Source organism: Pleurodeles waltl, chromosome 10 (assembly GCF_031143425.1).
Source record: "Pleurodeles waltl isolate 20211129_DDA chromosome 10, aPleWal1.hap1.20221129, whole genome shotgun sequence".
NCBI lineage: Eukaryota > Metazoa > Chordata > Amphibia > Caudata > Salamandridae > Pleurodeles > Pleurodeles waltl.
The window spans coordinates 847881478-847908230 of record NC_090449.1 but is presented as its reverse complement, the minus strand read 5'-3'; the positions used below and the strand labels follow the sequence as shown (position 1 = coordinate 847908230).

The 26753-nt window shown below is 47.8% G+C and overlaps 1 protein-coding gene across 1 annotated transcript in view; it reads right to left on the bottom strand.

Moving 5' to 3' along the window:
* MRC1 (mannose receptor C-type 1) overlaps positions 1 to 26753 on the bottom strand; it is a 705818-nt gene that overhangs the window by 565216 nt on the left and 113849 nt on the right. Inside the window, exon 3 of the mRNA XM_069211541.1 lies at positions 18473 to 18646. Coding sequence (XP_069067642.1) covers positions 18473 to 18646 — 174 coding nt within the window. The remainder of the gene's footprint in view (positions 1 to 18472; positions 18647 to 26753) is intronic.

Below are 26753 nucleotides of genomic sequence, written 5' to 3'. Positions count from 1 at the left end.
GGGGCTACCTAGGGCCTACCTTAGGGGTGCCTTACATGTAAGTAAAGGGAAGGTTTAGGCCTGGCAAGTGGGTACACTTGCCAAGTCGAATTTACAGTGTAAAAATACACATACAGACACTGCAGTGGCAGGTCTGAGACATGATTACAGAGCTACTTATGTGGGTGGCACAACCAGTGCTGCAGGCCCACTAGTAGCATTTGATTTACAGGCCCTGGCACCTCTAGTGCACCTTCCTAGGGACTTACTAGTAAATCAAATATGCCAATCATGGATAAACCACTTACATACAATTTAAACAGGAGAGCATATGCACTTTAGCACTGGTTAGCAGTGGTAAAGTGCTCAGAGTTGAAAAGCCAACAGCAACATGTCAGAAAAATATAGGAGGCAGGAGGCAAAAAAGTCTGGGGATGACCCTGCAAAAGCAAAAGTCCAACATGACCCCCTACCAGCCTAAAGCCAGGGGAGAACAATCAATACCTTGATGTACTTCCCTGATTGGGGCGATAGAACAGGGACCCAGGCCCACAACAGCAGGGGCATGCTCCAGTTCTACGCCTTCCTGACTCCAGTTGGATCCCTCTGTCCATACTCTCAGGGCCCACTAAGCTAACCCATGGGGAACCCTTCTCCACATCTACAGACACCATCTGTGCAACACCTAACTTTACTTTGCTCACAGATGTATTGCAATGGGCAGATAGTACCACCAGGGCCAACACAGTGGTGTTGCCCACTCCACCCCCGGGGTGTGACTCTCGTCCTCCCCCCCCCAGGGGCAACTCTGTCCACCAGGACAGCAAGCCACAGTGGCCCCAGACAACTGTCAGGGATGAGAGCCCGACCTCAGGCCTCTCTAACCACTGTGACTGTGGAGAGTGGGGGGTGGTAGCCCCAGGTGCCTGGCACCCTTTGACCACTCTCTCTTCCACCAGGTCAGGGATGACAACCTGACCCTGGTCCTCCCCTCTGGGGCTCTGTACCCTCCCTGCAGAAGCGGCACCCCCAGAGTCCAAAACTGTCAGGGTGCTTGTAGAAGCAGTCCTGCACAATTCTGCCATCAGTGCAGGGATGTTAACCTGCAACTGATCCTCCAACCTGGGGTCTGTACCTTCAGGTTGGACCAGGGCCAGGGGTGAGGCTTCCCTCCCCCTGCCCTCTCTTCTGGGGTCCTGAACCACCCAACTAGGAGCGGCCCCCCCAGAAGACAACATGGTAGGGGTACTGTTAGCAGTAGCCCCTTCCTCCAGGTCAGGGGGGACACCCTTAACCTGGCCTCCCAATCCAGGGTCTGTACCCACAGACTGGATCACTGCCTGGCAAACCAGGACTTCCTGGGGGGCATACCTACCCCCTACCAGGTCAGAGTTTACCCTCTGAACCTGGTCATCCAACCCAGGGTCACCACCCTGCGGTTGAACCACTGCCTGGCACACCAGGACTTCCTTGGGAGCACACTTACCCCCCATCAGGTCAGAGTTTACCCCCTGAACCTGATCATTCAACCCAGAGTCACCACCCTGCGGTTGAACCATTGCCTGGCACACCAGGACTTCCAGGGGGGCACACTTACCCCCCTCAAGGGACACACTGTCCCGAAGGGCCACACAAGAGTCTGGCTGGTGCAGGTCTCCTGACCTCTGCCCATCTGACAGAGTCTGGATTCCCCCCAACCCAGAAATGGTCTCACCAAGGTCATTCATGGGGGGCTCTGCTCTCAGAGCTGACCCCTGACCCTCCAGGTTCTCCACTGGGGTCCGCAACCCCCTCTCAACCCTCTGTCTGGACTTCTGCACCCCCTCACTAGGAGTGGTACTGCCAGACACCAGAACTGGTGGGACGCTGGCTACAGCCGCCCCCCCAAGTTCTCCTGACACTGTGGGGTCTCCCTCAACAGATGGCCCTATGGTACAGGCTAGGCTCCCCTCCTGGTGTTCCCGCAGGGAACCCTCCAGGACCTGGGACCGGATCTCGGGCACCTTGGGCCTCAACCCATCCCCATTCCCTCTCCTCTGAGACTGGACATGGGGTCCCTCACCCATCCCACTACACTGGGACCTACCTGGGACACTACAATCCTTCCCTACCTCACCTGGTTGGGAACTACCTAGACCACTCCTCTCAGGAGCACCCCCAAATGCCTCTTCAGACTCTCTGGTACTCACCCAGAAGTCTGCCTCCATTGTAAGCTCCCTGGGGTCAGAGAACTCACACTCCACCTGGTGTTGGCATAGCTCTGGAAAATAAGGACTAGACATATGCTCTCCAGCAATTACATCACTCAGCCCCTCACATGAATTAACCAAAGTACCCTTCACCCAACCATCCAGTGACTCTGCCTTGACAAAGCACCCCACATCACCCTCCTGAGACTGGTGAGACAGTACCTGACTGTCCCTGACACTCAACCCACACTCTTCTGGGATGTTTTCACACTCCATAACCAGGACTTCTACCTGGGGGGAACCCCTCTCCCTGTCACTCTCAACTAGAGTCAGTAGAGTGTCCCTCCCACCAGTAGGAATATGACTCCCCATGCCAGTTCCCCAATCCACCTCAGGGACCCTGTGCATCACTGGAGCTACCTCATACCCCTGAACCTCCTGGCGTGTGTTAACTCCCTCCTTCAAGTAGGGCACCACCTCTCTGGGCATGTGTACTTCTGCAGCATCACTGGATATACAATTGTTGCTGCCACCATTCCAGCTGGACTCAGCCCTCATGACTTCCAGCTCTTTCAATTTAAGCTCGTAAGCATAAATCATTTTTTTAATCTCTAAGTCCCTCCTCCTTTCTTCCAACTCCTTGAATCGGCGAGCCCTGTCTGCCCGTCTGTCCTGTAACTCTTCAGGAGTCAGACCCTTGGGTGACACCCTGCTATCCCTCCTGGGGACCCTCCCCCCAGGCGTAACAGGTACCTCCACTACACCACTGTGTATCCTCTGCACTTCCCCACCCACATTCTCCTCCTCTGTGTGCCCTCCAGCCTTCTTGATTGTCACCCCGGCCCTCTGTGCCTGTTGCAGCTCCCCCTCCCTGGTGGAGCTCTCAGTGGGACAGTCAAGATCTTTAAGGAACTGTTTCAATTGAGCAACTGAGTACTCCTTCAGTTTCTCCATTTCAAACACAGCTCCAGCTGTTGCATCTCCAGATTGAGACATGATGGTCACAAGTGCAAAGTTCCAAAGGCAGAAAAAAAATAATTTCCCAATGAAGTAAAAGGGATCAGCAAAATCATGGAAGTAGAATAAAAAGAGTCCTTAAGAGAAAAATCAAAAGATCACCAAACAAGTAGTATGTGGTCGCGTAGTGGTCTGAGATCAAAACAGTAGTGTACACTTAATTACTGTATGTCAAGTACAAATACAAGTCCAAATCCCGACCGCTGGTCACCAATGTTAGAAATGGGGTCTTTGGTTGACAGTCAGGTTACCCCCTGTTCAAGCAAGGACCCTCACTCTAGTTAGGATAAAAGAGAATCACCCTCAGCTAACCCCTGCTTACCCCCTTGGTAGCTTGGCAGAGCAGTAGGCTTAACCTCAGAGTGCTGGGCGTAAAGTATTTGTACCAACACACACAGTAACTTAATGAAAACACTACAAAATGACACAACACCAGTTTAGAAAAATAGGAAATATTTATCTAAACAAAACAAGACCAAAACGACAAAAATCCAACATACACAAGTCAAGTTATGATTTTTTTAAGGTTTAAAATAAAAAGAGTCTTTAGGTAGTTGTAACAACACACTAGCGCTGCTAGCGTGTAAATGTACCTGGTTTGCGTCAAAAATAACCCCGCACGGGCGGTGTGCGTCGAAAATAACCCTGCACGGTTATATGCGTCGAAAACAGCTCGGCACGGCGAGGCGCGTCGAAAAAAGCCAGCCACGCGACGGTCCGAAAGTCCCGCGGCGCTGGTTGCGATCTCTCAGCCTTCGTCAGCGAGGCTGCGCGTCGTTTCTCCTGCTCCGGGCGTCGATTCTCCGGTCGCGTTTCCTGCGGCGTCGTTTCTCAGCTGCGGAGCCGGCGTCGCGTCGTTTTCTCAGCCGCGATCGGATTCGCGTCGATCTTTTCTCCGCACGGCACTCGGTGCGTGTATTTTTGTCCTTAGGCTGCCAGCCTCTCCTTTCAGGGTCCCAGGAACTGGAAGGGCACCACAGAGCAGAGTAGGGGTCTCTCCAGAGACTCCAGGTGCTGGCAGGAAGAAGTCTTTGCTATCCCTGAGACTTCAACAACAGGAGGCAAGCTCTACATCAAGCCCTTGGAGATTTCTTCTTCAAGATGGAAGGCACACAAAGTCCAGTCTTTGCCCTCTTACTCAGGCAGAAGCAGCACTGCAGGAAAGCTCCACAAAGCACAGTCACAGGCAGGGCAGCACTTGTTCCTCAGCGATCAGCTCTTCTCCAGGCAGAGGTTCCTCTTGATTCCAGAAGTGTTTCTGAAGTTTGTAAGTTTGGGTGCCCTTCTTATACCCATTTTAGTCTTTGAAGTCACCTTTCTTCAAAGGGGACTCACACCTTCTTGTGAAATCCTGCCTTGCCCAGGCAAGGCCTCAGACACACACCAGGGGGCTGGAGACAGCATTGTCAGAGGCAGGCACAGTCCTTTCAGATGAGAGTGACCACTCCACCCCTCCCTCCTAGCAGAGATGGCTAATCAGGAAATGCAGATCACACCCCAGCTCCCTTTGTGTCACTGTCTGGTGTGAGGTGAAAAACAACCCAACTGTCAAACTGACCCAGACAGGGAATCCACAAACAAGGCAGAGTCACAGAATGGTTTAAGCAAGAAAATGCTCACTTTCTAAAAGTGGCATTTCCAAACTCACAATCTTAAAATCAACTTTACTAAAAGATGTATTTTTAAATTGTGAGTTCAGGGATCCCAAACTCCACCTGTCCATCTACTCTCTAGGGGAATCTACGCTTTAATCATATTTAAAGGTAGCCCCCATATTATCCTATGAGAGAGAGACAGACCTTGCAACAGTGAAAACGAAATTGGCAGTATTTCACTGTCAGGACATATAAACCATATTACTATATGTCCTACCTTATCCATACACTGCACCCTGCCCTTGGGGCTACCTAGGGCCTACCTTAGGGGTGCCTTACATGTAAGTAAAGGGAAGGTTTAGGCCTGGCAAGTGGGTACACTTGCCAAGTCGAATTTACAGTGTAAAAATACACATACAGACACTGCAGTGGCAGGTCTGAGACATGATTACAGAGCTACTTATGTGGGTGGCACAACCAGTGCTGCAGGCCCACTAGTAGCATTTGATTTACAGGCCCTGGCACCTCTAGTGCACCTTACTAGGGACTTACTAGTAAATCAAATATGCCAATCATGGATAAACCACTTACATACAATTTAAACAGGAGAGCATATGCACTTTAGCACTGGTTAGCAGTGGTAAAGTGCTCAGAGTTGAAAAGCCAACAGCAACATGTCAGAAAAATATAGGAGGCAGGAGGCAAAAAAGTCTGGGGATGACCCTGCAAAAGCAAAAGTCCAACAATGGTGTATTAGAAGAACTCGCTCCCCATATGCCAGACTTAAAACAAAACAAGAAACAGGAACCTATTTCCTGAGGTGCAAACTGCATTTCAGGCCACTTTTCAAACCTGTTGCTAGGCAACTGCTGCCACTGGGCAGGAGCCATCGAAGCAAGCTGCCTATTTCAAGGGCCAGCAAATAAAAGCAGAGGTGAACTGAACAAAATACTGCAAGGGCATTGCACAATCCTCCTTACACAGAAATATCAACAGTGGCTGACTGCTTTGAGGATTAGCTGATAGAACCAGCACACCCACAACAGCTCGCTCATACCACCAACATGTTCTTCAGAGCTGCCCAATAGGCTTTAGACAGCCATGTGTGTCTCACGGGGTCTGAGGCCCACCCCTTAATGGTTCCTTTGTGGTGGGGACTCCAGGAAAGCCTCACCATCCATCAGGGAGAAACAATGAAGTAAATAGGAGGCAAGCTGGCTCGATGTGGTGGAGGGCATAGGAAGCTGAGGGCTTGTGGGAGGGGTGAGTGTAAAGGAAGTTTATTTCCCAGTCATGTCTACGACCTTGGTGAAACATTGAGCTCCCTTTAGTGATTATATAGTCATTTGCCAGTTCCAGTATGAGTGTTGGAAAACAAGATGTTTCGAAGATGCAGCTGTTCCCTTTAATTCTCTACTCACCAGCCACCTCCACTTTTGGAAAGGAGGGCACCAGAATGCAGCAGAAGCCTTTTTTAAGAAATAAAATAAAAAATTTTTTTGGTGTCACTTCATTCCATGGGAATATGGGATCAAATAGTGCCAAAGTTGCTCAGCGCCTGCAGCAAAAGTGGGGAGGCTGCAAGGCGTCACCGCTAATGAACTGCCATGTCCCAATGCCAGCAGCGCTAGCGAGTGCTCCACCTTTCTGCTTTTGTAGGCAGGTCGCTCCATCCGCGCCACCTCCACTCCATATCTTTTTCCTACTTGTCTTCCCTGCCGCTGCGTCCCCTGCGGCCCCTCCCGCCTCCTCCTCCTCCTCACCGTTTCTTTCTGGTTGTTTTCCCAGCTGCTGTGTCCCCTGCAGCCCCTCCCACTTCCCCCCTCCTCCTCACCGTTTCTTTCTGGTTTTCCCCGCCGCTGCGTCCCCTGCGGCCCCTCCCACCTCCCGCCTCCTCCTCACCGTTTCTTTCTGGTTGTTTTCCCCGCCGCTGCGTCACCTGCGGCCCCTTCCGCCTCCCCCTCCTCCTCACCATTTCTTTCTGGCTGTTTTCCCCGCTGCTGCGTCCCCTGCGGCCCCTCTCACCTCCCCCTCCTCCTCACCATCCTTGTTGCCTGTTTTCCCACCGCTGCGCCCCCTGCGGCCCCACCCCAAGCCCTCTCATTCGTCAAAGCCCTCCCTCCTCCCAGCTGCCACTCCCACCCTCCCCTCCTCTTATGGCAGCCGCGGTGCACTAGCAGGGAGCAACCTTTGACCCTGCTTCTGCAGGCAGGTCGCTCCGCCATCCGCGCCACCTCCACTCCGTATCTTTTTCCTCCTTGTCTTCCCCGCCGCTGCGTCCCCTGTGGCCCCTCCCGCCTCCAGCCTCCTCCTCACCGTTTCTTTCTGGTTGTTTTCCGCACTGCTGCGTCCCCTGCGGCCCCTTCCGCCTCCCCCCTCCTCCTCACCGTTTCTTTCTGGTTGTTTTCCCCTCCACTGCGTCCCCTGCGGCCCCTCCCACCTCCCCCCTCCTCCTCACCATTTCTTTCTGGTTGTTTTCCCCGCTGTTGCACCCCCTGCGGCCCCACCCCCAGCCCTCTCATTCGTCAAAGCCCTCCCTCCTTCTAGCTGCTATTCCCACCCTCCCCTCCAAAGGCAAGCCCGTCTGCGCCCGTCCGTGCCAAGACCGCGCCCAGCGCCAGTCCCCCTGGCCTCAGACACACCTACTCCCCCCTCACCCTCCACTCTCTCACCCAGGCCCCCGCCCCACATGCACCCCATCTAGCCCCACACACACTCATGGCCCCTTCACCTGCCACAACTGTCACTTCTCCTGCTCCTCATCCCTCACACCACACACCAACCATAGCGACCCCACCTTCAACAAACACAACACCCCCAACATAAGACTCACCCACCCTGCCTCCACCAACCAACCCCGCAGCACACCAGCCCACAACCAGAACACACCCCGCATCAACAATTAACAACAACTCCGCCCTCAGAGGTACACTAATCTACAGACCACCCGGATCACGCCCCGCCTTCTGCGACACCATCACCGACAGCATCAGCTCGCACGCCCTCACCTCCACAGACTACATCATCCTCGGTGATTTCAACTTTCACTTAGAAAACCTACAAGACCACAACACTACCTCCCTCATAGACAACCTCACCAACCTCAGACTCAAACAACTGGTCACCACACCCAACCACTCAGCAGGACACACACTCAACGCAATTTTCACCACAAGCCAACACATAGCCTACACCCACACCACCGAACTCCTCTGGACTGACCACCGCTGCGTCCACTTCTGCTTTACCAAACCCCCCACACACTACCATCAACACACCACACCCTACCGCATGTGGGACAAGATCCCCACAGAACGACTAAACTCCCAACTGGCCCACAACCCCCCCCCACGCCAACGACCCTAACACAGGAGCACACAACCTCTCCAAATGGATCACTACCTGCGCAGACACACTAGTGCCCCTCAGAAAACACATCGCCACCCGCAACATCAAGAACGCCCCATGGTTCACCCCAGAACTCCAAGACTCCAAGCGCAAATGCTGCCAAGCTGAGAAGATATGGGGACTAGAACCTTCCACAACCAACTTCTCCACCCTCAAAACCACTATTCGCACCCATCACCAACTCATACGCACCGCCAAAAGAGATCACTACAAGACACGCCTTGACATCAACTCTCAAAACAGCAAAGAACTCTTCACCATCATCAATGAACTTGCAAAACCCAAAGCCAGCAACATAGACCCCCCACACACACACAGCCCCTATGTGACGCCCTTTCCAACTACTTCCTCCACAAAATCCTGGACATCCACAACAGCTTCATACCACACCCACCCACCACACACACCCCTCACTCACCCAACCCAACCCCCACTCATGACTCCCCACCACACTCTCCACTTGGACCCCCACCACACACGAAGAAACCGAAAAAACCATGAACTCCATCCACTCCGGTTCTCCTCCGACCCCTGCCCACATTGCATCTACAACAAAGCTAGCCCAACCATCGCCCCCATACTCTGCAACACAATCAACTCCTCTTTTGACTCCGCCACCTACCCAGACCCCTGGAAGCACGCAGAAATCACCGCTCTCCTAAAAAAAAAACAAGCCGACCCGGAGGTCCTCTCCAACTACCGCCCCTTCTCCCTCCTCCCTTTCCCCACCAAGTTTGCAGAGAAATTTGTCAACGCCTGCCTATCCCACTTCCTCGAAGCAAACAAAACTCTTGACCCCTCACAATCCGGGTTCCGCAAAAACCACAGCACGGAAACCGCCCTCATCGCATCCACTGACGACATCAGGACCAAAGTCGACAAAGGCGAGACCGCTGCACTCATCCTCCCAGACCTCTCCGCAGCCCTTGACACCGCCTGCCATCACACACTCCGCACACGCCTCCACAACATAGGAATTCGCCACAAAGCCTTAGACTGGCTCACCTCCTTCCTCACCGACCGGACCCAGAGAGTCCACCTTCCACCCTTCCACTCCAACACTACCAAGATCACCTGCGAAGTCCCCCAAGGGTCCTCCCTCAGCCCCACACTCTTCAACATCTACATGATCCCCCTAGCCAACATCCTCTGAGCACAAGGAATCACTATCCTCTCCTATGCAAATGAAACCCAACTCACCCTCTCCCTCACTCGCAACCCCACCACCGCCAAAACCAACCTACACGCCGCTCTCCTCAACACCGCCAACTGGATGACCACTAACCACCTCAAGCTCAACTCAAACAAAACCGAGATCATCATCTTTGGCCCCAACAAAACCACCTGGGACGGCTCCTGGTGGCCCACGGACCTAGGCCCCGCACCCACCCCCGCAAACCATGCACGCAACCTCAGCATTATCCTTGACCCCTCCCTCTCTATGACACAGCAAATCAATGCTCTAACCTCCTCCTGCTTCCACACACTCTGCACTCTAAAAAAATCCTTCAAATGGATTCCCCCAGAAACCAGAAAGACAGTCACCCACGCACTCATCAGCAGCAGACTGGACTAAGGTAACGCCCTCTACGCCGGCATCACACTCAAACGCAAACTCCAGAGAATCCAGAACACAGCTGCACGCCTCGTCCTGGGCCTCCCCCCACCACGAACGTATCTCACCACACCTCAAATCCCTTCACTGGCACCCCATAGACAAGAGAATCACGTTCAAGATCCTCATCCATGCACACAAATCCCTCCACAACACCGGCCCAACCTACCTCAACGAAAGAAGTAACTTCCACACTCCCACACGCAACCTCCGATCAGCCGACCTCGCCCTAGCCACAGTCCCCCGCATCCAACGCACCACCACAGGAGGCAGGTCTTTCTCCTACCTCGCCCCCAAAACCTGGAACTTCCTTCCCACCGACCTTCACAAAACCCAAGACCTCCTGGTTTTCAGAAAGAACCTCAAGACATGGCTCAGGGTGAGTAGCGCGATCAACAACATTTTTTGATTGATTGATTGATTGACCAAGCAAAATAACAGAACCCAGTCTTGGGTTACAGGAAGTGCTTTGGCCCTCATTATGACATTGGCGGTAAATCCTGCTTACCCCGCGGTGATGGCCGCTAACATACCATCGCGGAGGCGAACATCCGTTCGCCATATTATGACACACACACACTAAACCGTCAGAATACTGCCACAAACACAAATCTGCCAGATCAAAGGTAAGTGGTAAAGTGTCGGTACAAACACCCACACCGTCATGCCAACAAAACAACGACCTCCACATTATGACCCACGAATCACCAAGGCGGACATTAAATGGCGGTAAACCACTGGCAGTACACACCGGCGGGGTCAGAATGGCCACCCTAAAACAATACAACACAACATTGGCCAATACCAAAAACACACACCTGACACTAATACACACACCACACTCACCCACCTACAGCACTATAAAACAGACACCCATATTACCCACAATCCTTTACGAACGCAAAAAATAGCCAAAAGACAGACACTCTAATCACAGACACAACTACAGACTCCACTAACACCCAGCCATCCGTCACACACCCCACACCCCACACCCCACCACATTATTCAACACCCACTGCACAACGCACACCACACAACACCCATGTCCCCATAAGGGGACCCCCATTTCACAGATGAGGAGTTGCTGGTCATGGTGGAGGAAATAGTCAGGGTAGAGCAACAGCTGTTTGGTGCACAGGTACAGCAAATATCCAGAGCAACAAAGATATGTCTATGGTGGAGAATTGTGGACCGTAGGATAGCATCCAAGAACAAGGGATGACATCAGGAAGAGGTGGAACGACCTATGGGGGAAGGTACGTTCCATGGCAGCAAGGCACCAGCTCGCCATCCAGAGAACTGGTGGTGGACCCCCACGTCCTCCCCCACAGCTGACAGCATGGGAGGAGCAAGTCTTGGCAATTCTGCACCCTGAGGGACTCACTGGAGTAGCCAGAGGACTGGACACGGGTGAGTCAACATTTACAACCTATCACCCCCATACCTGCATGCCATCTCACCCCCTCACCCTGACTCCCAGCACTCCACCCATCCCACACAGTGCATCTAAACATATGACTAACTCCAATGCCAAGCCCTGCATGCCATACACACTGCATGTACAGTCCTCCCAGCCCTGTATGTACACCCACCACCTATTCATGCACAACATGGAGAACTAAGAATCCCACAATCCATCCCCATACACAAACAAAGGTAGCAGGGCAACAGCAACAATATAGGGGAAGCTAGGGATGTAGAATATGTCACAGACATTATGCATAATACATTACTTACATCCCTGCAGGTGCCCCAGCCAATCCCAGCGGCGAGGAGGTGTCACGGCTATCCAGCCCCCCAACAGAAGATGTCCCCAGTGTTGACAGTAACTATGGACATCTGGATCTGGATGAACTTCCAGGCCCATCAGGGACCACTGGTCAGTCGGCCACCCCAGCCCACTCCCAGTCCACCACAGAGCCTCCCCCCTCAGTATCCAACACCACAGCACCCACCCAACATCCCCACACCTCTGTCCCCAGGATACCTCAATCAGCAGTGTGCCCACCTGTACAGGAGGGACCCCAGTGCACACCTCACAGGCAAGACAATGAGGGTCCTGGGGTCAGTGGCAGTGGGCACACCATTCAGGGGACTCAGGCACATGGGGGCAGAGACACTGGGAGGGCACCAAGAGGGTCGGCATCTCCTTTGCCCCAGGCATCTCAGGCCCTGCCCCAGTGAGACCTGCTGCCCTCAGTAAGGAGGCTATTGACCTCCTGAGATCCATCTCTGTAGGGCTGTCAACCATTATGAATGCCATCCAGGGGCTGACATCCCAGATGCAGCAATGCAAATCATACCTGGAGGGCATCCACAGTGGGTTGGCGGCCCTACAGAGATAGTTTCAGGCTCTGGCCTCCTCTATGATGGCAGCCAGTGTCCCTGTTCATACCGTCCCTCCTCCTACTACCACTTCCCAGTCCCAGTCTCCTCAACCCCAACCCATCCCAGACACAGATGCAGACAAGCATGCACACAAAACATCACACAAGAGTAGCACAGTCAAACAGAGGAAGCACACTTCAGGCCACAAGCACTCACACAAACAATAGACAGTTGCACACACAACCACATCCACTGTCTCCAATGTCTCCCCCTACTCCTCCTCCCTCACAGTAACATCTGCACTCAAACCTGCATGCACTACATCAACAGCCACCACCACCATCACCACATCAAGCAGCAGACACACCTCACTTGCAGACACCTCCACAACATCACTGTTTCCCCCTCCCCCCTCCAACTTCCTCTTCCCAATCCCAATCTCCTCAACCCCAATCTATCCCAAGCACACAGGCAGACGAGCATGCACACAAGACAACACACAAGAGTGGCGCAGGCAAACACAAGCACCACACATCATCCCAAAGGCACTTACACAAACACCATCCGGATGCAGACATACCAACATCCACAATTTCCACTGTGCGCCCCTCCTCCTCCACCTCTCTCCCAGTTCTGTCTACACTCACACCTGCATGCACTACATTCTTCTCCACTACCAGCATAACCACCACACCTAGCAGAACACACACCTCACTGGCAGACACCTCCATAACAGCCATGCACACGTCCCCTTTGTCCTCTCCCACCCTGTCTGCCCCCCTCCTAAGAGATACAAACGCATGCACTCAGACACCCAACAGCCATCCACCTCACACATGCACACTGTCCATGCACTTGCACTCAAGTCCAGCAGACGTACACCTCAGACAACCACTCCCTCAACCTCCACTCCCATCCCTCCTCCCACATCCCACCTCAACATCCCTAAGAAGCTTTTCCTTGCCCAACTTGACCTCTTCCCTCCCCCTCCACCTCCCCTGTCCTGCCCATAAGAGCAGGGTCCCAACGACCCAGCCCAGCACCTCAGCCAAACAGTCTGGCAATGCTCCCATCAAATCATCAGCTGCTGGCACAAAGGACTCCAGAGTGTGACGGCTGCCATTCCTACTGAGGGCACACCTCCTGCTCAGAAAGGGAGGACTTGGGTGATGAGAAGCAAGGGACAGGAGACAGGGACAGTGGAGGCAACTCCTAGTCCTGGAGGCAAGGACACAAGTGACATGTCAAAGGCCAAGGGGACCTGTCACAAGAGGGGACACAATGATCCCCTTCCACCAGCAAAGAAAGGGAAGGTTCCCACTCAACCACTAATGAAAGGGAAGGTTCCCGGTCAACCACAAATGAAAGGCTGGAGGCCCACTCGACCACCAATGAAAGGCAAGTGACCCACTCAACCACCAATGAAAGGCAAGAGGCCCACTACGCCAGCAGAGGGCAAGGAGCCCCCACCTCCAGCTGAGGCACAGGAGCCCTCACCTTCAGCACAGGCACAGCAGCCCTCAACTCCAGCTGAGGCACAGGAGCCCTCACCTCCAGCACAAGCATAGTAGCCCGCACCTCCAGCTGAAGCACAGGAGCCCCCACCTCCAGCACAGGCATGGCAGCCCTCACAACCAGCTGAGGCACAGGAGCCCTCACCTTCAGCACAGGCACAGCAGCCCTAACCTCTAGCTGAGGCACAACAGCCCCCACCTCCAGCACAGGCACAGCAGCCCTCATCTCCAGCAGAGGGCATGTAGGACACCCTCCAGGGACAGTTGTACAAGGAGCCCCCTCCAGAACCAGTGGGCAAGTTCCCCACTTCAGCTGAGGTGCCTCCACTCCTCCCCCTGAGGTGCCTGCCCTTTCCAACATGATGCCCCCGAATTACGGCTTGTGTCAGGAGTCAAGTTGGGCCTTGGACTGTGCCCTGTGGCCAGGTGGCCCTTTTGTACTTTAGATGGGCCATTGGTCCATTCTGGACATTGTCGCCTGCATTTATATTCAAATTGACAATATGGTGGCTGTTGGCATCAAATTACTGTGTTTGTTGATTATCATTGTGGTCCTTGTTTCATTTTATCGTGTATCTTGTGACATTGGTTTAACTCTGCAGCTGGTTCTGTGTATGGTGTGTGTTGTGCGTGGGTGTGTCACTCTCCTTTTCCTCCCTCCCTCCCTTGTGTGCTAGGTGGCTGTACTCATAGTCATCGTCGGCATTGGTGTTCCAGAGGGCCATGGTGTAGAAGAGCATCTTGAAGACTTGAAGTTCTGATTTCATGGCAGGCGGCGGAGTCCTCCGTGTACTTGTTGGTGAGTCTTTTGTTTTCTGTGTTATGTTTCTGCCAGGCTTTTGATGGAGTTGATACCTTCTCGGAAATCCTGGCGATTTGCTATGCCATAATATGGTGGGCGGTACCTTGTCTTACGTCTGGCTGTTGATGGCTAACGCCGTGGTCAGTGGTGTTAACTCCCTGGCAGTTGGTGTGGAAAATTGGCTGTCTATGGGAGGTATCACCGCCATGGTCATAATTTGGCAGTAATTACTGCCACTTTAACAGTCACCGCCAATGTCATAATGACCACCTTAATCTGTAACCGGCGCCAGTAGGGTGTGTGCTCCTCGTTCTAAAATGATCAGGCTGCTCAGAAAATGCCAGGTTGCAGAGAGCGCATCTGGTGGCCCAGATGTACTCTATAAAGTTTTTTTTTAAGTTGCCATATTACTGATCTAATAGATACACATTCAAAGAGGCATGTAACGCAAATTCGAGGGTGCCACACTGAGCCATGGAAACACAAGATGGAATTTAATTTAAACAAAAAAGTTCCTGAACAGAAAGTTAAGAAGAAAAAAGCAGAAGCCGACAAGGCCTCGGGCGATACTCTAGGGGAGTGAACAACTTGCAAAAAGGAAGAACCAGAAAGGCAAATTACCTACTGGCAAGCAAGGAATTCAAAATGACAACCCATTAGACAAATCAAAAGCGTTGAGAGGAGTCAAAGCCCACAAAGTAAATACAATATATCATCCTGACAGTGCAAGCGCGGTCTAGGGTCGACCTATAAATGTATAATCAAATGGCTTAAAAAGAAGACAAAACTTATGCAGATCAGGCCATTTTTCCTCAGATGTGAAGAGTATTTGATGCTAGAATGCACAAATGCTTAAACTGTGCTTTCATGTGAGTTTCCTGGAGAGGAAATAAATACAAATAAATACGCCTGGGGGTTTATTATGCTGATATCTAATTGACGCATTTCTCATGCCAAAATATTGATGGATGTGGAAAAAGCAACACAATTTCTCCTTTGGAACCAAAACACATTCACTGACAAACTTGTATCATAAAAATAAAATAAATAAAGCTAAAATAAAATAAAATCATTAACTCGTAAAATAACATACAGGGGATTGATGTACAACTGGGGTAGCAGGACGCAATTTAATATTATGGCTATGATCATGATGAAATACCAACATTAGCATGTATTGCACATCAGTTACTAAACTATTATCGTGAGAATCCTTATTGGCAAAGTTTTTGTTTGTGGTCATCGTCATTAATTACATTATATGATTCTGGATTTGGTTATAAGTATGAATATCCTGGTTAATTATTATCATTGTAGCAGACTGATGTGCCTCTGTACATCATTCTGTTCTTGGAAAGCAGTGTGGAGTGGAATATTGCTGTTAATAGGAACATAATGTTTGTGTACTACACAGGAACACCACTTATCTAGTTGTATTAATTCCTGAATCAATGCATTGAATTATTTACTTAACTGATCTATGGATATGTTAACCGCACACATGCATTTATTGAAGAATTTCTCTATTTCTCGACAGTTGCACATGTGAAATTATCACTTTCACCACCTTCCCCTCGGAAATATAATTAGAAATATAACATCATTTCAGTGATACCTGACATGCTGGTGACAAGTCCTGCTTTGCTCTTGTAAGGGGTCTGAGCAGTCAGTCATCAGAAATGGCTTTAATATTGTGGCTTGTCAACCATTACAGACAATTAAATTCCTTCACTGGGTAACCCATTTGTCTTATTTTTCTAAACCAATTTCACTTGCATCTGCAGATGGGGGTCATTCAATCATTTCATTTACTACTCTTTGGGGATATCCGTCAGGATTCATCATATGACTGTTCAATCCACTGCAAAACCCGTTACTTCCCTTAATGGTCAACCAAAACAGATCAGGATTGACATGTCAGGAAATTGGGAAATGAGATTAAAGCAAGGAAAGTGAAGTATTGATTGCTGGAATCATCATAGAGGCAGAAGCTTAGGCATACAGGTAGTTAGAACAAAACAAAGAGCAAGTAAGCCTTGCGCTTAAGTGAACAGAGGATAACAAGCCAATGATCATGCCATCCAGGACCAAGGTGAGCTCACCCCACATGGTTTACAAGGAAGGCTCACACTGGGAAAGCTCACGAAAGGAGCAAGCACAACAACATCAGGGCAAGAGTAAATGGGAAGGGCTCTCAAGAAGAGGGAACATGAAGGGAAACTGAAAGAATGAAGTAAGAAATAGGGGTGTTCTGACAATGAAGGCCAGGTGCGAACTAAAGCGACCTGTGAAGAAAACTATAGGAAACCAAGAATAATAGTAGCAGCACTATTTAAATATTGATTCTCCCTTGAATGCCCCTGAAGTGGAAAGAGAGAAATGGAAGAACTCCAGTAGTATGCAATCTAATAAACATTTTCCAAACAAGTATGGCCTCCACCAGAAACAAGAAAGGCACTCTTGAAAATTATGAAAGTCTTCCCTCTTTTTGCTATACGTAACCATCCCACGTGCAAGAGGCAGCTCATGTGACCCCAAGGTAAGCATCCCGAACAGTTGGCCAGGTGCTGTCTACCACACCGACCCTCACAGTATTGTACATATTTTACCCAAGTGATCTGAAATGGGCTTGAATTAAAATATTGTCTGTTTTGCTCTTCAGCAAATTTAGAATTTTATGAAACACTTATCCAAACCAGTTTGTTATCCAGTATATATCGACTTTGGCACTGTGTTGTAAAATATTAGAATTAGCCAAGAGAATTTAAAAAGCATTCACAAAATTCTTAGGTTAGAATTAAGGAATTTTTGGCAGACGGCTCCGCTGCAATTTGAGGTTGGAAAGACTCAATCATTATTTGTAATTTACACTGTAGAACAGCAGGAAACTAAGGGGCTGATTATGAGTATGGTGGTCCATGTACCACGGTACCAGAAATGGCGGTAGGACTGCCGCAACCTCGCTGTCTGACCGCCACATTACAATGCTGGCGCTCGGACCACCAGCACACCGCCGCCACTGCCAGGATCAGAGATATTGACAGGTTGGCGGTGGTGAACGTTTTGGTCAGCAATGGCGGTGTCGACTTTGACACCACGGTGCTGATCATGACTTTCCTTTCCACCAGCCTTTTCATGGTGTGGTCGTCGCCTTGAAAAGGCTGGTGGAAAGGCAGAGTTGGGGCCACAGGGGACCCCTGCACTACCCAGCACCATGTTGCCAACACCCTCGGAATGCACACCATCTGCTATGTCAGACAGTGCACATTCCGAGGGTGCTGAGGGCATCGTCTGTGCAATGGCATTGGCCACGGCTCCCTGTGGAAGCAGAGGCCAATGACGCTGCACTGTTTCCACCAGCCAGCCTGGTGTCAACATCGTAATTGGGGAGGCCACTGGCTTGGCGGCTGCCTCCCCACTGCCATACTGGGGTTCAGGTGGTCAAACCGTCCAACTCCTAATGAGGCCCTATGATTTTGAAATATATAAATCCATAGTGGTAAATTAAACCTGAAATATGAAGTGAACTGTAAAAGCTTCATCTCTGACCTAAATCTATGTGGAAATATTAAGAGCAGTATTGATAACTTAGGGTACCAACTTAATTACAAAACATTGATTTAAATAACCCATTGACGGTAGAACTAAGGCTAGTGAATACAAATAGGAACCCAGGACAAAAAAGGTAAATTACTTATTTTCTAACCTTACGGCAGACTTAAATACTTCAGTGATACCTTCTCTACAAGATTATAGCAGTGATGTTTTTTTACACTGATCTGTATGATGTGTGATTTTAAACAAAGGCACACAGCATGGGAAAAGGTAGATTTTGATATCTGAGCCATAAAAAGGATTTCTTACGAGTTGTACACTCATCTAACATACGAATATCTCTCTTCTACTTTGGTGATTTTATGTTAAGTCTAGGCTATTTTTGTAATATATCTCTATGGCTAAAATAAGACAAAATATTATAGAAAAAAATGAAATAAATAATGTTTTCGACGCGCACGACTTACGTTTTGATGGGCACAATCCATACATTTTGTCATTCTCGTAATCTGCCGTGGTTGCACACCAAGGCTGGCCATCAGATCTCCCATCCAGTGTGCAATCAGCATACCAATTCCCATTAAACATGAAAGGAAACACACATGGCTTGCCATTAGAATTTCCTCGAAGTGTAAACATATCTACAAAAAGAAAACGGTAAAGTTACAGTGAAGAAACACAATCACAAATCCTTGTCAACATTTTTATCAATGATAACTTTATTTTTAACGAAGGGTCTTATTCACAACTATTCTGAGGTTGCAAATGGCAAATCGCAATTCACAGAATCAGGATTCGTGGTCATTTACTGAAGTAAATGAAACATAATACCACAAACAAACTGCCACTAAGGCATATTTGCCACAGTACAACACTTAAAGGTGAGCGCCACGGAGCAGTCTTTTGAGGGTGTAGATTGGGAGACTAGTGAACATTCACATAGCCATAACTTTGTGGTAATTTCAATAACCTCCAGGCGGTTTTCCAATTTGTACTTCTCACTTTCGACATAATGCAGAGAAGAGTGATTACCCAAATTGTTTAGACTAGATTTAGAATAGTCTTTGATGACTACACAACTAATTGGAGTAAACTATATATGGATGTGTGTTTTTACTTTGTAGGAGAGTCACTTAGTAGCCAGCATCTGAAAAAGGAAATGTCCGAAACGTGTCATGCTTGGCGATTGGAATAAAATAATGAAACCAAACCGGGAGAGTGCTCCTTGGTTTCTTTGAGGAGAGCCTTTTGTTCTGCATATTTTATGTGCATGCCACTTGCAGGAAGGAGGCACCCGTCGTAATAGAGTTCGGCAGTTTAAGTGGTGTTTGGAGAACTATATACAATTATGTATGTATATATATATATACATATATATATAAATATGTTATCTAATGGCTTGTTGCGTCTTGATAGTACGGTTTACTATTGTAAGGGAAACGTGTTTTTTGTCTTGTTAATAACTTTTGCACCGTTGGTTAAATCTCTATGACAGTTTCCAAAAAGGTACCACTATTTGACTAGTTTGGGCATGGAAAGTTTTGAGGTCATCTGTCAAGTGGGGGCTAAGACAAAAAGGATGTCGGAAAATGAAAACTCCCCATGCATTTCCAATAGACTTCTTTAAGATGTGTAACAGCAAAAACTGCTGAATGGAATTACACCAAAAATCCATCAGGAAGCTAGATCTTGGTCCACACATGTGCAGTTTGTGATATGGTGTAAATCCGTTCAGTAGTTTTTGAGAAAGTAAGGGTAAAAAATATTTATATATTTGGGCAATTGGGCACACAAGAGTCTCTGAGACTCTTGAAGTGGCAATTTAAAAAAAGAATGTTCTAATTGGCCAAGGGAGATTTATTTCCTTTGGGCTATCTTGCTCCAGCAGGAATCAGACTCCTGTGAGAAAGAGCTCTCTGATTGGCTACCGGCAGCATGAGAAAAATAATGCTGGCAGCCATTACAGGACTCAGTGACTTAGTCCACTGTCATGCAGTTCTTAAATAAAAGGATATTCGGGACAGGGTAGGCATACCCTGACCCCTAGGAACTCACGAGGGAACTTTGAGAGACCCACCAGGTCCAAAAAAAAGAAATTGCTGTGATCCTGTGAGACTCTTGTGGGATTAAAAAAGGAAATAAAATGGCTGTTAGAATGCATTTATTCATTAGAAGCCACGGGAGACTACCCCCGGGGCTGTGTTTAAGAAGGGGATGGGAGCTGCGTGGCCCCCCTCCTAGAGCCTTCATAGGTCTCAGGGAGCCCACCCCGGGGTCCAAAACATTTTTTATTGGGAGAGAGGATGTGCGTCACCCCACCCTGGGCCATTAAATGCCCCATGCTGTCCACTCCCGCCTTCAGGGGCAATCTTATCATTTATGGGCAAGTGCCCCATGCCCCACCTCCTAGAGCCTCAAGAGGCCCCAGGAAGCCGAAGAGTAACTCTTTGTGCAAGTGACAGTTGACCTGTATTCTTTATGCTTCACAAACATTTTTGGTTCTGCAGAAAATGTTTCCAACAGGAGAAAGAGTCTACATAGTAGATACTAACTTTTATAATCAGCCTTGAGTTATTAGAGTCAGCATGATAATTTATATTTGCATCAGGTAATAACCAATGCTTGGTTTTCTTCAGAAGATGGCTATATGTAAAGTTTAAACCACATTATGAATGATGCAGGTAGTATGAAGGATGCAGGTAGTATGATCCTTAGCACCTTCAGATCTTGATTATTTTTCGCAAATAGTGTCTTAGTACACTCTTTTGACTACTATGTAGTATATTTCTCTTAAGAGTTTCACTGTTTGCACTTGCAAACAGCGTGATATAGAATGATCTCTCTCCATAGAGTAAACACCCAGTCCTCTACTGATATCAATGCCATTGCTTAATGTAGGTTCCTTGAGTGTCAAGGGTTTGATACAGATAAAACCCGTTTGTAGTAGGGCATTTGTTTTGGAATTTGCATTAATTATTTTGTCTTTCTTTGATCAGTTTATGCAGATTGAACACCGTACCGAATAAGGATTTGCCATATACCTGTGGTTGATTGTTAATGTAAACTACGCTATGTGTAAAGCCATAGTAATTTATACAGAAATATGAGGGAAAATGAAGCTTGGAGGCTGTCATCAGTGATGTCACCAATGAGGTCATTTGAGATGTCATCAGCGATGTCATAAATAATGTTATAAAACATGTCATGATTGATATCATATGTGAGGTCATAACCAATGCATGCCGGGGGCGTTGCTAACTATAACTGATGATTTTCTCTGTTTCATTAATTCAACACGTTAATGTTGTCACTATCAAATTTATTTAACAATTAATGTTGCGTTAACCTTTTGTTTTTTTTAGTGAATGTATACATACATTACCTACCGGCCAGGTCCCGGGGGCATACCTATTATTATTAGTAAGGAGGGTTGCACAAGGGGCCCACTACCTAGGGCTTTCAAAATCCCAGAGCACCACCACCTTCCAGGACTCCATGTTATAAAAGTGCAGGGGACCACATGGACCCGCCGGGTCCTTTGGGACCACCACCTACCTGGGGAAACAACAAAGAAAGAGATGCGGGGGCCGCACTGACCCCCCTGGGTCCGGGGGAACACTACTTCCCCAGTGCAACAACAATGAAAGAGATGCAGGGCCCGTGTGGACCCTCTCGAGCCCCGGGACCACCACCTCCCTGGGTTTACAATAATTAGATGATACAGGGGCTGCGTGGACCTTGCGGGGCTCCAGTGACCACCACCTCCCCGGCGCTATAAAGAAAAAATGATGCGAGAGGGCCAATTTATTTATTTTTTAAATCGGGCCATGTACGGCTGTGGAACCACCACCTCCCTAGGGGCGGCCCTGTGCAGGAGAAAGGAGGGGGCATGCTGCCCCCTCCTGGAGCTATATATGGCCTTGGGGACTACAATCCCCGAGGCGGCCTCCTGCTACCTCACAAGGTGCCCACCTTCGGGAGGTAGCTGTTTGCTGTTGCTTGGTGGGAACTGTGACAGCTTCCACCAAGCAAAAGCAAACACTCCACTGCCAGGAAGTGGAAGCCGTGAAAATGCTCCCGTTTTTTGGAAGCGGAGATTTCATCTCTTTCTCTCCCCACAGACATGTGAGCAGGGAAATAGATTGAAATTGTGGATCCCGCATGCAGGAAGCTGTTATTTGCAGCAGCTCCCTACAAGAAGATGCAATTCTGGCTCCTGCAGTGGACAGGAGCCAGATGGAACCTCGGGGGCCTTGAGGCTCATCCCCAAGGTCTCCATTAGTCTATACTGGGTGCCCTGGGTAGGGCCAGGGCACCCAGGATCACATGGCCGGGCTCTGGGCATGTGGTCTCCAGGGCCACCCTGGGGAGGTGGTCATCCCCAGGACCCAGGAGGTCAATGTCACACCCTCATATTTTTTTTAAGTAGCCCTGGGGTGAGGGTGGTCCTGGGGCCCTAAGGGGGTCCACATGGCCCTCCTCTAACAATTTTTATTTTGCATCTCTGTGAGGAGATGGTGCTCCCTGAGGCATGGGGAGTCCGTGCAGCCTCCCTCATATATTTTTCGATGCTGTACTAGAAAGGTGGTGATCCCCAGGACCCGGGGGTGGACCGTGCTGCCCCTACAATCTTTTTTTATTATGTAGCTCTTGGCAAGTGGTAGTCTCCAGGGCCAGGGGGGGTTCTTGCACCCCCCCATATATTTATTTGATGTGGGGTTGGTTGATTATGGAGGGGAGGCTGCAGGGCCTGGCTAAAGGTCAGAGCCTACGGGCAATCCCCACTATGCATGGCCAAAGGCTGTGCGTGGTGCGGAATTTGGAGGTTGAAGGGGGTTTACCGCAACAGTGGCCACAGACCAGGGGCTAACATCCTTTGGGCGTGCATGGTGTGGGATTTGGTGCTTGTAGGGGTTGGACGCCCTGCAACCAACCTTCACAGCGGACGGCTGAAGGTCGTGCGTGGCTGTGGTTGGATTAACGTAAAGTAATTAAAATTACTTAACGTTATAAGAACATAGAAATACACTGAAAAAAACAAAGGTTACAGGGACATTCTAGTTAGGAAATAGAATTTAAAAAAAAACATATGAATTCAATTTAAAAAACAAAGGTTACAGGGACATAGAGATTCACTTAAGGAAAACAAAGGTTACAGCGAAGTTATGGTAAGGTTCTGAATTTAGTCACACAAAACCATAGAAATTCACCAGTTATAGTTATGGTTATCTTGAGTAACTATAACTTGCGCCCTAAGGTAACTATAACTTGCGCCTTCTTCATGCACTGCTAATTACTTCAGATATTACAGCACTCATTACATATTTTATAGCATCTTTAATATTATCACTATAACCTTTGCAGTTACATTATTAATGAGAAAACTGTGCACGGTGAAGGTCCTAATTATAGTTACTGTAGGGCACAACATATAGTTACTTGAGGTACTCTTAACTATAATGCTGAATTTCTATGGTTTTGTGCGAGTAAATTCAGAACCTAGCTATAACGTCCCAGGAACCCTTGTTTTTTCAGTGAATATTGAATATATCTATATATTATATATATATATATATATATATATATATATATATATATATATATATATGTACATATATATATATGTGAATATATATATATATATATATTTATTGAAAAAAAAGGTTACTTGAAAGTCACAGTTACGAAATAGAATTAAAAAAACACATCAAAATTCACTTTAAAAAAACAAAGGTTACAGGGATGCTAAAGTTAGGTTCCGAATTTACTCATAGAAAGCCTTAGAAATTCACCATTTATAGTTATTTCAAGTTATTATAACTCATGCTCTAAGGTAACTATAACTCACGCCCCCGCCATGCGCAGTTTTTTTAGGAATCATTTTATAAATGTTACAGTGACATTATCAATGATGTTATAAAAGTTGTCATGATTGCTGTAATATCTGGGGTAATTAGCAGTGTCCAGATCCTGCGGCCAATCCCCTATAACCACCCAACCCCAAGAGAGAGAGAGAAAGTGAGAGATTGAGAGAGAGAGTTAGAGAAAGATTTGACAGAGACAATATGAGAGAGAGAAAAAGACAGAGCGATCAAGTATTTTTAGGCTTTAATGAAAGATAATACTTAGAATAAGATATTTCCAGAAAAACTTCAAAGAAAAATGTTTTTGTCAATTAAAAAGAGTGGGATCACCTTTTAGTATGTAACTTAAATATTTATAGTTGAAACTAAAGCAGAAAATGACCACAGACTCACCTAGACTGGAATCCTTAACTTTCTGTATGCATATCTGAGACCTTAACCACTAGGCCAGAGGTGACACCTTAGTGTGCGGTGTACAGACTTAACTATGACATTCAAACCACAGATTGTGAGGGGAAAATACTTCAATATTCCATACCTAGCAATGTTAAACATTCAAAACACTAGAAATTAAACAGACACACTGTCATGAGATAATAGGATTTGAACATTTAACCTACTGACATTTCAAGATCTTTACCATTAGGCCAGACGTGACGCTGGTCTGCTGTCCATCAAAACATAACTATAATATTTGCACCAAACATCTTGGGTGCTTGAAGCTTTGAAGTCATTGTATAGAGTGACAATTGCAATAAGAATCTCTCTATCATTATGGAATGGAAGAGAGAGAGAGAGAGAGAGAGAGAGACAGCGAGAGAAAGTGACAGGACCATGGGGGCAGCCCCAAGGCCCCCGTGGTCCTAGCCGGCTCCCTGCATCCTTCGGAAGCAGGCATTGCTCCCACAAGCAGGGAGCTACTTTAAATAGCAATGTTTAAAGAGCAATGTTTTCATTTGCTTCCCTGCACGCACATTTGCATGCAGGTAAACAGATAAAAATTCTGCTTTCTGTAAGCGGGGCTTAATTTAAACAAGCGTGGAAGCCCGCACATTTTTTTTTTCCGGATCCGCCACAAATCTCAGCAATCTTTTTTTTCAAAAAAGGTTTTTTGTTGGGGGGATCCATCTTGGACCCTAGCACCAGAGTTAAGGGGTCAGGGTGTCCCTACTCTGGCCCCTTTTCTTTTTTTTAATCAAGTGCCAAGATGGCTGCTAACACTTCCTGGTTGAAGTGTTGGCAGCCAATAAGTGTTCTGCATTTACCTGCACAAGCCTGCTATTGTTCGCGAATCCTTCGTGCTTCTAGGTATCTATATTTCTTTTTCTTTTAATATCTGAAAAACTACTGAACGGATTTACAACAAAAAAAGGCTTTTTTCTGAGCCAAAAGCTCCCTTTCTGCCAAATTTATTGAAATTCTGTCCAGTGGTTAGGGCTGTAGTTATGTCTGAAATTCCCCCAAAACTTCCCATATACAACAAGATTCTCTGGAACACTTTTTTTGGAAAACTTTGTGAAGATATGTCAAGCGACGCCAAAGATATAGGCAAGTCAAAAAATGCGTTTTCAATAGAAACATGGTCCTAACTATAACTATGTACTGGTGACAGGCAGCAGGTAATAAACACACACACACAGATATATATACACACACACATATACATGTACAAACACACACTCACAATTGGTGATATCCCTGAACACTGACTTTGAATGATTTAAATGTGTCAAAAACCGGCTCGATGCCAGCTGCAATTTATCAGGATGAAGTGGGCACTGCACAGCTGTGAAAAAAGGGGTTCCTGACGGATTCTCACAGTGAAAGATGCCTGAAGCCATGCAGCAAGTTCAGTCCTCAATTACCTAGTGGCAATATGATTGATGTGTTTCACGAATTAGTCATTGATGATAGCAACAAATTAAGGAGAGCATCTGAGCTTAAGGGCATAAGCAATTTTGTGCCTCAGGACTGGCAGGAACTGAACTAGGTGAAGGAGAATAAATCAATTATTATCAAGCCTTCAGAAAAGGGCAGTGACATCATTATCATGAATAAGGATGAGTATAGGGAAGCATACAAACAAGTTAATAGAACAGACCACTGTGAGATCCTAAAGACCAACCCCATAACTAAACATCAATCTGAGTACCATGGGATGCTTAAGAGGTGGATGGATTTTGGACTCAAACAATTTGAAGAGTCCGTACATGTGAAGGTTGACCATCCAATAAATTCTGTTATATGCTTTTTACCAAAGATACACAAAGACAGACAGAATCCTCCAGGGAGACCCATTGTGAGCATGGTTGGCTCTCTTCTGGAATATACATCCAGGTTCCTAGACCTATTTCTATCTGAATATGTTACCAGCTTGTCCTCTTACATCAAAGATACAAACAACTTCTTGTGCAAAATTAATAACATCCCCTGGCTGAACACTTATATAATGGTAACAATGGATGTCACATCACTCTATACATAGATAAAACACAACTATGGAATAGAGGTGTGTAAATATTTCCTGAGAGACCTTCCACTGAACTATGCACAACACACCAAAATGGTTGTTACAGTGCTGAAGTATTGCCTCAATCAAAATGTTTTTCTCTTTGACAATAAGGTCTACCTGCAAAGACAAGAAACCACTCTGGGTGCCTCTTTCGCGCCCTACATATGAATCTACACATGGGATGGTGCGAGAAGTAGATGACATGGTCGGACATGTATGGTCAATACATGAACAAGGTTATGCTTTGGGTACGCTTTACAATGACTACTTTATAATATGGGATGGTGAAGAAACACAATTGAAAAAATACATCGAGAGGCTGAACCCTAACATGTTCAACATCTAGTTAACTTCCAAATTAAGTAAGACCAG